Source organism: Pelophylax lessonae (genome assembly GCF_965119305.1).
Source record: "Pelophylax lessonae genome assembly, chromosome: 12".
Classification (NCBI taxonomy): domain Eukaryota; kingdom Metazoa; phylum Chordata; class Amphibia; order Anura; family Ranidae; genus Pelophylax; species Pelophylax lessonae.
Genome location: NC_138779.1, coordinates 190,640,869 through 190,653,785, shown reverse-complemented (window position 1 = coordinate 190,653,785; position 12,917 = coordinate 190,640,869). Strand labels below are relative to the sequence as shown.

Genomic DNA, 12,917 nt, shown 5'->3' with positions numbered 1-12,917 from the left:
CTTTACAACGTATACATCGGTCGCGCGCCTGCAGCTAGGGGGCGAGCGCGTGCCGCCGGCAGTGCACTCCCATAGTTGCCAACATTTGAAAAAAATTTCCAGGGACACTTTGCAGCGCAGCTATCAATTACTTACCACACCCACTTCCCTGAAGCTCCGCCCACTCCACATAATTAATCTCCGCCTATTTATCAGATTATAGGGTCTACTTCATAAAGAGAGAATTACAGGAAATTGAAAAGGGAATTGAAAACTTGAGGCCAAAGTAGCAGAGTTGGAATAATTCTCCCATTTAGCTGCACTACTTCTGCCTAAAGTTTAAAATTCTCATCACAATTCCCTGCAATTCTAAAGTGTGAAATGTGCTCAGGTGTGACCATACAAAAAATGTAATATGGAAATATAAATAAAGTGCAAGGTGTAAATAAATACGATTATACTATCTGGTATAATTATGTTTTATTGTACTTATTTTCACCTTGCACTTTATTTATATTTACATATTACATTTTTTCTATGGTCAGACCTGAGAACATTTCACACTTTATTCACCTGTCTTTGAATTCAGCCCTCTGTAGGGTGATAATTTTCATTTACATAAAACAATGTGGCATCCTTTCCTTCCTAACACATTACCCAGTCCATACCAGTATAGATCCTAACACATTACCCAGTCCATACCAGTATAGATCCTAACACATTACCCGGTCCATACCAGTATAGATCCTTACACATTACCCAGTCCATATCAGTATAGATCCTAACACATTACCCAGTCCATACCAGTATAGATCCTAACACATTACCCAGTCCATATCAGTATAGATCCTAACACATTACCCGGTCCATACCAGTATAGATCCTAACACATTACCCAGTCCATACCAGTATAGATCCTAACACATTACCCAGTCCATACCAGTATAGATCCTAACACATTACCCGGTCCATACCAGTATAGATTCTAACACATTACCCAGTCCATACCATCCTACACATTACCCAGGCCATACCAGTATAGATCCTAACACATTACCCAGTCCATACCATCCTACACATTACCCAGTCCATACCAGTATAGATCCTAACACATTACCCAGTCCATACCAGTATAGATCCTAACACATTACCCGGTCCATACCAGTATAGATCCTTACACATTACCCAGTCCATATCAGTATAGATCCTAACACATTACCCAGTCCATACCAGTATAGATCCTAACACATTACCCAGTCCATATTAGTATAGATCCTAACACATTACCCGGTCCATACCAGTATAGATCCTAACACATTACCCAGTCCATACCAGTATAGATCCTAACACATTACCCAGTCCATACCAGTATAGATCCTAACACATTACCCAGTCCATACCAGTATAGATCCTAACACATTACCCGGTCCATACCAGTATAGATCCTCACACATTACCCAGTCCATATCAGTATAGATCCTAACACATTACCCAGTCCATACCAGTATAGATCCTAACACATTACCCGGTCCATACCAGTATAGATTCTAACACATTACCCAGTCCATACCATCCTACACATTACCCAGGCCATACCAGTATAGATCCTAACACATTACCCAGTCCATACCATCCTACACATTACCCAGTCCATACCAGTATAGATCCTAACACATTACCCAGTCCATACCAGTATAGATCCTAACACATTACCCAGTCCATACCAGTATAGATCCTAACACATTACCCAGTTCAAACCATCCTCACACATTACCCAGTCCATACCAGTATAGATCCTAACACATTACCCAGTCCATACCAGTATAGATCCTAACACATTACCCGGTCCATACCAGTATAGATCCTCACACATTACCCAGTCCATATCAGTATAGATCCTAACACATTACCCAGTCCATACCAGTATAGATCCTAACACATTACCCAGTCCATACCAGTATAGATTCTAACACATTACCCAGTCCATACCATCCTACACATTACCCAGGCCATACCAGTATAGATCCTAACACATTACCCAGTCCATACCATCCTACACATTACCCAGTCCATACCAGTATAGATCCTAACACATTACCCAGTCCATACCAGTATAGATCCTAACACATTACCCAGTCCATACCAGTATAGATCCTAACACATTACCCAGTCCATATCACCCTAACACATTACCCAGTCCATACCAGTATAGATCCTAACACATTACCCAGTTCACACCAGTATAGATCCTAACACATTACCCAGTCCATACCATCCTAACACATTACAGAGTCCATACCAGTATAGTCCATACCAGTATAGATCCTAACACATTACCCAGTCCATATTATCCTAACACATACCAAGCCCATACCAGTTGAGATATCCAGCATGAGATTTTCCCATTGAGGATTGAGGTCTGTTTTAATTTTTTTGAGCAATATATATATGTATATATGCACACACATACACGGATATGTACACACATTTATCTAGAGCTAGAAAACTATATATATATGTATCAATTAACAGGTGTAAAAATTATATCTATAAAAAAACATTATTAATAGTAGTAATTAATGGAGTGTGAGGCCTCCAGCTTGTCGGAAGGTGCTCTGCCTCCCCCTGCTGGCAGATTTCGGAAAGTGCACCATGCTGACACCCTGCCTCCGGTGACACGTTAAATTTGCGACAGACAGGAAGAGTGAGCGGGCACAGAGAGAGAGACAACCTGCTGCCAGAACTACAACACCTAGCTGGGGTGAGAGCGACACCGTGTGGCACAAAATAAAAAAAATTTACAGGGACAATGTAAATCACCCGGGACAGGCTCCTATTTGCCGGGATTGTCCCGGGAAAAACGGGACAGTTGGCAGGTATGCACTCCCACAACCACTCGTCAGCGGGGACTCTGATGGATCTCTAAATTGCCGCCTGACACCTGTGATCGCTCCCCGCTGAGAGAGAAGGACGGTCAGCTGTGGTAAACACAGCTGACCGTTCTTCTCTCTGGAATGATCACAGAGCCCCTGTGATCCTTCTATATAGGATCACAGGTCTCTATGGTCACTTCACAAGCCCTGCCCCGATACAGTTAGAAACACGCCCCTAGGTACACATTTAACCCCTTGATCACCCACTGTGTTAACCCTTTCCCTGCCAGTGTCATTATTACAGTAACAGTGCATATGTATAGCACTGATTACTGTAGTAATGTCACTGGTCCCCCAAAAAGTGTCAAAAATGTCAGTTAGGGGTCCGATCTGTCCGCCGCAATGTCACAGTCCCACCAAAAAAATCGTAGATCGCCGCCATTACTAGTAAAAAAATAAAATAAAAATTACATACATCTTTCCCGTAGTTAGTAGACGCGATAACTTTTGCACAAACCAATCAAAATACGCTTATTGCGATTTTCTTTTTTTTACCAAAAATATGTAGCAGAAAATAAATTGGCTTAAATGTTAAAAAATTTTGATTTTTATTTTTTTTTGGGGGAATGTCCTATAACAGAATATGAAAAATATTGTTTTTCTTTTTTTTAGAATTTTCGCTCTTTTTTTTGTTAACCACTTAAGCCCTGGAAGATTTTACCCCCTTCCTGACCAGGGCGTTTTTTGCAATTTTTTACTGCGTGACTTTAACGGACAATTGCGCGGTCGTGCGACGCTGTACCTAAACGAATTTCACGTCCTTTTTTTCCCACAAACAGAGCTTTCTTTTGGTGGTATTTGATTACCTGAGCGATTTTTTGATCATGCGCTATAAACAAAAAAAGAGCGTAAATTTTGCAAAAATAACAATATTTTTCACTTTTTTTTATATGAAATTCCCCCCCAAAAAAATGTAAAAATCTAAATTTTTAACATTTTCGGTCAATTTGTTTTATGCTACATATGTTTGGTAAAAAAAATTGCAAAAAGCGTATTTTGATTGGTTTGCGCAAAAGTTATCGCGTTTACTAACAAAGGGAAAGATTTTTGTCATTTTTGGTGTTTTTTTTTTTTAACGAGTAATGGCGGCGATCTGTGATTTTTTTTTTGCGGTACTGCAACATTGCGGCGGACAGATCGGACTCTTGACTGACATTTTTGGGGGTACCAGTGACATTACTGCAGTAATCAGTGCTATACGGGCAGGGAAGGGGCTAACTGTATTGGACAAAGAGGGGTTAAGTGTGTCCTAGGGGCGTGTTTCCAACTGTATTGGGACATGTCTACTATTGTAAAAACAGAGATCAATGGTTCTACATAGTAGAACCGTCTGATCTCCATTTTTACACAGGGTAGAATGACAGGCGGCTTGTTTACATAAGCCGTCCGCCTTTCTCCCGCTCTACCTGACGATCGTAGTGTGACCGGCGGACATCGGGTCCGCCGGTCACACGCCCGCACTCCTCTGTGAACGAGCCGTTGGGGGCGCGCGCTCGCCTGCTATTGGCTCAAAACCCGGTGACAGGCTAGTGATGTAGATCTACGTCACTCTGCCTGGCCGGGGCTGACTGCCGCAGTAAATATACTGTGCGCAGTCGGCAACCGGTTAATAGCGCAAAAAATAAAAATTTGCAGAGGTGATCAAATACCACCAAAAGAAAGCTCTATTTGTGGGGAAAAAAGGACATCAATTTTATTTGGGTACAGCGTCGCATGACCGCGCAATTGTCTGTTAAATTAACGCAGTGCCGAATCGCAAAAAATGGCCTGGTCAGGAAGGGGGAAAATCCTTAACCACTTGCCTACTAAGCCTATTTTTGACATTTGGTGTTTTTAAGCTAAAATCAGTTGTTTTTGCTAGAAAACTACTTAGAACCCCAAACATTATATATTTTTTTTAGCAGAGACCCTAGAGAATAAAATGGAGATTATTGTAATATTTTTTATCACACCGTATTTGCGCAGCGGTCTTCCAAACGCAATTTTTTTGGAAAAAAATCACTTTTTTGAATTAAAAAATAAGAATCCAGTAAAGTTAGCCCAATTTTTTTCCATAATGTGAAAGATAATGTTACGCCGAGTAAATAGATACCCAACATGTCATGCTTCAAAATTGCGCATGCTCACGGAATGGCGACGAACTTTGGTACTTAAAAATCCCCATAGGCGACACTTTAAAAATTTCTACAGGTTGCCATCTTAGAGTTACAGAGGAGGTCTAGGGCTCAAATTATTGCTCTCGCTCTAACGATCGCGGTGATACCTCACATGTGTGGTTTGAACACCGTTTACATATGTGGGTGGGGTTTCCGTGTGCGTTTGCTTCTGCGCGCGAGCTAACGGGGACAGGACGCTTTAATTTTTTTTTTTTTTTTACTATTTATTTCATTTATTATTTTTTATTTTTACACCGTTTTAAAAAAAAAAAAAAATTGATCATTTTTATTTCTAATACAAGGAATGTAAACATTCCTTGTAATAGAAATAGGCATGACAGAACCTCTTTTTTGTGAGATCTGGGGTCAAAAAGTCCTCAGATCTCACAAGTACACTAATAAAGTTGGAAAGGAAAAAAAAAAAAATGACAAAAAAAAAAAGGGACCTTTAAGTCGGTTGCTCGGCAACGACGTTTGCCGTCGCTCCGGTCCTCCAAGACAATAGAGTCGAGTGAGGGCAAGCTTGCCTGTCTGTGAGGATCCGGGACCCGATCGTTTTCCCCGCTGCCGGCGGGTCCGGTAAGCGGGGAAAAGGACCGGGACACGGCGGGAGGGGGGGAGGGGGGGGGTACCCCTTCCGCCATCCCGGAGGTTGATCTCGCGGCGAATCCGCCACTGGGACCACCCTTATCGGAAAGCCCATCGCCTGCAGTTTAAAAAAATACCAGGGTTATGGCAGCTATCTGCTGCCATAACACCGGTATTTAGCTTTAAACTCAGGACGTATATGTACTATGGGCCGGTATTGAGGTGGTTAAGTGGTTAAATGTTGATTTTTTTTTTTTTTTTTTTCTGTCTTTTCCACAGAAATTACCACGACTCTGAAACCAGAGCTCAAGATGACCAGAAGTTAGTATTAATATATCTTTTTTTTTTTTTTGTCTGTGTGTGTGTCTCTGATGAAGAATATTTCCTACACTTCCTGTCTTGGTGACCACCATTACTGGAACAGGAAATGAGCAAAATCTGACTGCAATAAAAACAGAACATGAGCAGGCCAAATGCACACAGGGCATTTATTTCATTCTCCTAGAAGCCAGCAGTGTTTTTGCAGAAAAAATAAATGTCTGATGCTTGTAAAGGTGTCTAAATCTTTTACAAGCTTGTAGGAGCTTTTACAGGCTATAATTCATTCCATTGGCCACTTTGCATGTCCAACGTCACATGACAAGTCACACTAGTGGAAACAAAGCTTTAGTCTACATTTCCACTATTGCGATTTAGAGTGCGACTTTGATGCAACTTTGATCCAACTTTACACTCTCTGGATCAAAATCGCATTAAAAGTTGCATCAAAGATGTTCAGGTACCTTTTCAAGGTCGCTAATTTTCAATGTTGCATAGATGGGAACGGGTGCCACTGATTAGTAAAAATGTAGACTTAGTGTGGCAGCCTGTACTATGATCATTGCAGACTGTGAGCTGAGACTCCAATCTGAGACTCTCTCCTCCTATGGTAGTCTTCATTCAAAGCCCAGCACAGCTTTACTGTATATGTCCCCCCCCCCCAGCACAGCTAGACTGTATATATGCCCCTCCCCCCCAGCACAGCTATACTGTATATGTGCCCCCCCCCCCAGCACAGCTATACTGTATATGTGCCCCCCCCCCCAGCACAGCTATATTGTATATGTGCCCGCCCAACCCTTGTCCTGTGTGGATGGATCTTTTTTCATTTCTTAATTTTCTCATGAATTAGGATGTACAACGCATCCTTACTGATGAGAGAACACTGGACGGAAACCTATGATCAGCTCCTCCCATTCTGTATATGCCCGCCGGCTACCCAGGAACATTGCCCCTCCCTGGAAGTGATGTCACTAGCTTTCAGTAACCACGCCCATTTGCTGCTCTTTGACTCAGCAGGGAGAGGGACTGAAGTCATGTGACAGCACATAATACTACAGAATTCAGGTAGAGAAACTGGGATTTTTTCATTTTAATACATAAGGCTGAACTCCGCTCACATTAATGATTGCAGGGGAGAATTAAAGGTATTAGGCCGGACTTCCGTTTAAAGGGAACAGGACCCCTTTTTTTTTTTTTTTTTTTTTTTTTAGGGTTATACTTTAAACTTGTATGACTCCAGAATGGGATGACTGGAGCTTTATTGAAAAAGCCCCAATGTAAATCAGCTAAATACATTCTAGGTGCATCAAAACAGAAGTTTTACAGTTTATACTCTTTAGAAATCATCCACAGACAGAGTAGAAAAGCCTATCCCCTGCTGGCTTGCTGTAGAGAAGGATTCTTGCTCTATGTGTGGAAGCAGTGGTCTCTCTGCAGAGCTAGCATTGATTGGCTAAGGACACAGGAACAAAAGTCTTTGTCTGAAAGTCTTTAAAAAAAGCATTAGAGAGGTGCTTGTTCCACAGTTCCATCATATAGGTTTGAAAAGAAGAAAGAGCCACTGAATTAAACTAAGGATACTGGTACCAACATCCCAAAAATATTTTTACATAAAAAAGAAAGGGGGGAAGCCTGTAGATGGATGCACAGCAGTAAGCGGAAGGCTGGACATGACTGGGGTTTGCAGGGAAGGTTGCTACCCAGTGGGGGTTAACTTTTTAAGGAAAAATTAAAGCAGGTGATTGGTTTTTGGGAAGGTGGGGCAGGGTGGGGCAAGGTGGGGTTAGCAGGGGCTAGTTTAGGGTGGGACCAGGGGTCCGGTCAGTTGGAGACCAGACAGCAATAGGAGAACTTCTGTACCCCCCCCCCTTGTCTATCGGTATGGCAGATTTGGACTCTATGCTGGCCCAGTTACGCAGTGCGGCCTTGGCGAATGGTCCGCAATGGCTTCAAGCCAATATGGATGGATTACTACAGGGGTCGGGGCAGGTACCAGCTTCGCCTGCCCCAACTTTATCACGGCCTAGGAGGTCAAGGCCTCCTGAGCGCCTCAGCCCAGAAACGACCCCTAGGGTCCGCCGTCGCTTAGGGAGCCCCCCTAGGGACCCTTCGACCTCGGCTGTCAGTGGGAAGCCTCCTACAGGTACAGCGGGGGTCGGGAGGAATCCTCGACAAAGACGGGGCCCTGGCAAAGTGAGCGCAGCCCCCTCCAGCTCCGTTGCCCCCTCACCTGCAGCTCTGGACCATCCGACTGGCTCCCCGGGTCCCTCCGGTGGTAGCGCGGTCCGGCGTGGGAGTGAAGTGCGGGGTCCGGGTGCGGGCCTTCTTCCGGGTACGGCCGTGGCCTCTCGTGGACGAAGCCGAGGCTCCAGGAGGGTCCCCTGCGTCCCATCGGTGGTTCCGGACCGGATCTCGGCGCCCGCTGCTGTCCCATTGCGGCGGGGCGTTCGGCGGGAAGAAGAGGAGGCGGGAATGAGTGGCGGTGCTCTGTCGGAGGCGCCCGTCTATGACGTCACGGGCATGCGACCTTCGGATGGAAGCCTGCTGAGGACAAGTGCTACAGCGTCGCAGGGCAGTGACGTCACCGCCCAGCGCCAGAACTACGGAGGCCGCTCTGTCCCATGCAGAGTGGCAGCTCCCAGCGCTGATGTCTTCAGCCTGTCCGGCTGCAGCGGTGGCTCTTCAGGGACTGGCCAGGTGTCCCACTCGGCGGAGGTGGAAGAGCGCTCTGAAGGGGAACTGTCGGCATCGGATGAAGAGGATACTCTGGACGTCGGGGCGGCTCCTCATTCGGGACACGGACGAACGGCTGAGCGGAGGCTTTCACCGGGTCAGCCAGGTAAGTCAGTGTCCTTTGCCTCTCCTTCCCTTCTGTTTACTTCTCCTTCTGTGCCTGCCTCTCCTCCTGTTGGGTCTTCTGTGGTGTATTCCTCTGGTGTGTCTGCTCTGCCTGCTGTCCAGGCTCCATCTACGCTGTCTGCACTGCTTAGTTCGTCTTCTCTTCCAGCAAGGGGACCCTCTTCGCCTGTTATTGGCGCGGGGGTCCTAGGTAACGGTGGGGGGACGCATGTTTCCGGGGGTCTGGGTGCACAGGCAGTCCCGGACGGCATAGGGGGAGTGTCTTTGCTGCATACTCTTTTGTCCGGGTTTAAGGATTTGTTGTCCAGGTGCGAGCCGGCTTTAGCGGCTGCACCCGCGGGGGCGCCGATACATGCGTGGGCTGCTGCAACAGGGGGGGTTACAGCATCAGTGGGGTCGGCAGGGGGTTGTTCTTCTGTTTCACGGCCGCAGGCGGAATCAGCTGGATCAAAAGAGGTGAGTTCGGTGACGCCGGCACCAGCTCCTTCGGTCCCGGCCGCAGGTGGGTCGGCTGGTGCAGTGGAGGTAAGTTCTGTGGTGCCGTCGTCTTCTCCTGAGGTGACGCCGGTGACAAAAGGGTCGGGGTCAGCAGATGGGGACAAGGAGCTTGTGCGCATGGCGGACTCTGCGAAGTGCGAAGTTTATGTCTGCTTCGAGGGACCTCTGGGTGCTCATTTGAAAACGGAAGTGAGGGAAAAAATTTGGCGTGGTGAGTATGTTGAGATTTTTTCGCTACTACCGTTAGAAAAATTCAACTTGGACAGGGTCAAGCCTGATGAATCAAAAAAAGAGGAGGAAGAAAAGCGCCGGTATCGTTTGATTCCGCGGTCGTTTACAAACTGGTTGCAGGCGTTCACGATTCTGGCCAGTGTAATTGGGGAAAAGCATTCCGATCAGTGTTCCCCCCTATTTTGTTATTTGGATTCCATTGGGGAAGCTTATCGGGTTTACGGAGGTACGGCCTGGTTGCGATACGACGAACATTTTCGTCAACGCAAGGCCGTCAGGCCATCTTTGCGCTGGGATCATAAGGACATCAGTCTTTGGATGCGCCTCATGACCCAGGCTAGGTCTACTGGTCACCCCTTTCAGGGCGGGGTCGGGGGGGCGGCTTCCTCGCCTTCTCCGGCCGCAAAACGTAAAGGCTTATGTTGGCAGTTAAACGAGGCCACCTGCAAGTTTGGAACCTCCTGTCGCTTCAAGCATGAGTGTTCCAACTGCGGCGGAAATCACCCGTCGGCACGATGCTTTAAGCATGGGGGTGCAAAGCATGCCGACGCTGGTAAGAGGGCGGACGCCGGTGAAAGTGGAAAGGTTGGCCAGGTTCCTAAGTAGGTACCCTGATCGGAAAGCAGCTGCTCTTTTGCTGGGGGGGTTTTCGCAAGGCTTTCGCATTCCTTGTTCTTTGTCGGTGGTTCCTCCTCCCGGGGGCAATTTAAGTTCCGCTAGGGCACATTCGTCGGTGGTCTCGGCGAAGCTTATGAAGGAAGTTAGGTTGGGCAGGATGGCGGGCCCTTTCTCGTCTCCGCCTTTGCCGAATCTGGTGCTTTCCCCTCTGGGTGTGGTTCCAAAAAAGGAACCTAATAAGTTTAGACTCATTCACCACCTGTCTTATCCCCCTGGGGGGTCGGTGAATGACGCTATAGCGGAAGACTTATGCTCGGTTTCATACGTTTCGTTCGATAAAGCGGTGGCCTGGGTGCGTCGTTTTGGGCGGGGGGCCCTCATGGCGAAAACTGACGTTGAGGCTGCGTTTAGGTTGTTACCGGTGCACGCGGACAGCCTGCATCTTTTGGGTTGTGAATGGCAGGGTGGAATTTTCGTTGACCAATGTTTGCCTATGGGCTGCGCCATTTCTTGTTCGCTGTTTGAAACGTTCAGTTCCTTTTTGGAATGGGTTGTTAGGGATGTTTCTGGGTTGTCTTCCATAATTCATTATTTAGACGATTTTCTGGTGATAGGTCCTCCGGGGGAGGTGATGTGTGCAACGCTTTTGGCTACGGTCCAACAGTTGTTTGATTATTTTGGAGTCCCATTAGCCCCTGACAAGACTGAGGGGCCATGCACGGAACTGCGATTTCTGGGTATTGTCATTGATAAGATGGCAATGGAATGCAGGCTTCCGGTTGACAAGCTATTGGACCTACGCGGAGTTATTGCAGGGACCTTGGCCACACGAAAAATTCAGCTGCGTGCCCTGCAGTCCCTGCTGGGAAAATTGAATTTTACCTGCCGCATCATGCCCATGGGGCGGGTGTTTTGCCGGAGGTTGGCGGCTGCCACGGCGGGTGTCAGGGCGCCGCATCATTACATTCGCCTATCTAAAGAGCATCGTGATGACTTGCAGGTTTGGGATTTGTTCTTGAGCTCCTTTAACGGCCGTTCGGTTTGGTTAGAAGCTCCGGTGTCGAACTTTGACCTGGAGCTGTTTACTGACGCGGCAGGCTCGGGGGGTTTTGCGGCCTATTTCCAGGGGCAATGGTGTGCGGGGGAGTGGCCGGCCTCCTGGCGAGATTCTGACTTCATTCGTAACTTGGTTCTGTTGGAATTATTTCCCATTGTGTTGGCCGTGGAGTTGTGGGGTCAGGATTTCAAAAATAAGAGGGTCCGTTTTCATTGTGATAACCTGGGTGTAGTTCAGTCGATTAACAGCATTACTGCTTCTTCACCACCGGTTATTAGGTTGCTTCGCCACCTGGTGCTCAAATGTTTGCTTCTAAATTCTTTTTTCTATGCTGTGCATGTTCCGGGTGTTGACAATTCGGTGGCTGATGCTCTTTCTCGCTTCCAGTGGGACAGGTTTCGGAGGTTGGCACCGGATGCGGAGCAGCAAGGCCTGCTGTGTCCCGGGGAGCTGTGGAACATCGTCTCGCCGCAGTAATGGATTTGGTTTGAGCGTCAGTTTGTCCTTCCACTTGGACGGCCTACGAGAGGGTCTGGGCGACGTGGCATCAGATGGTGAGTGAGGTGGGGGGTCTTTCTGGTGATCGGGATCGGTTGTTCCTGCTCCTATATTTTGTGAGCTTGAATTTTGAACAGCGTGTGTCTATTTCTACGTTACGCCGCAAAATGGCGGCCTTGGCTTTCTATTTTCAATTGTGGGGGGTTGCCGATGTAACCAAACATTTCCTTGTTCAAAAGGCCTTGAAGGGTTATGCGAGGGGTACTCGTTCGATTGATTCCAGGCGCCCGGTTTCCTTTGATGTGTTGTCCCGGTTGGTGGAATGCTTGCCGGGTGTGTGTTCTGCGGACCAGGAGGTGGAACTCTTCAGGACGGCGTTTATTTTGGCGTTCTTTGGAGCTTTTCGGATTAGCGAGTTGGTGAGTATTTCCAGACGGGGGAATGGGGGATTGCAGTTGGAGGATGTTTGTTTGCATCCGGACAAGCTTCTAATCCGGATACGCAGGTCAAAAACGGACCAGCTGGGCCGAGGGGCTTGTGTTGAGCTAGGGGTGGTTCCGGGGTCCTCGCTTTGCCCCGTAGCTGCGGTGCGGCATTGGTTGCAGGTGCGCTCCGCTCAACAGGGTCCTCTGTTTTTACGGGCTGATGGCACGGCCCTCTCACGTTTTCAATTTACGGCTGTCTTCCGGAAGTGCTTGGGGGCAGCCGGTTTTCAGGGGATGGATTTCTCCTCTCACTCTTTCCGCATCGGAGCCGCCACGGAAGCGGCTCGGTGGGGCCTTGGGGATCGGGCCCTTCGAAAAATTGGGCGTTGGGAGTCCAGGCGATTTCGCTCGTATGTCCGTCCGCATTTGTTGTGATGCGGCAGATGGGATCTGTTCTGTTCTGGTCGGGGCCCGGGGGAGGTCATTTAGTGGATGTTCGTTATGTGTGTGCTGGTGTTTTTTCTTTGCTTTTCTCTGTGGGTTTTTGTGTATGTACTCAGGATGTATGTTGGTATGTACCCCTCCTTATGTTTTACAGGAGCCACGGAAGTCTTGGCCTGGATTTTAGGACATTCTTATGTGGTCTGGGGTGCTCGGAGGGCAGCTGTTAGGCCAGAGGGGCGCCAATTGGGTTTGAGCAGGGAGGAGGTAAAGGTTAGATGGATTGGGGTCTCAGGCATGCTGTGGTCCCGTG

At 47.5% G+C, this 12,917-nt stretch overlaps 1 protein-coding gene across 1 annotated transcript; it reads left to right on the top strand.

Moving 5' to 3' along the window:
* Nucleotides 1–11,905: 11,905 nt before the first annotated feature.
* On the top strand, nucleotides 11,906–12,598 carry LOC309568959 (integrase/recombinase xerD homolog; the record flags this gene model as incomplete). Its single annotated transcript, XM_082274724.1, has 1 exon — nucleotides 11,906–12,598. The coding sequence occupies one exon, from the start codon at nucleotides 11,906–11,908 to the stop codon at nucleotides 12,596–12,598; it is 693 nt and encodes a 230-aa protein (XP_082130850.1).
* Between the last annotated feature and the right edge of the window lie 319 nt (nucleotides 12,599–12,917).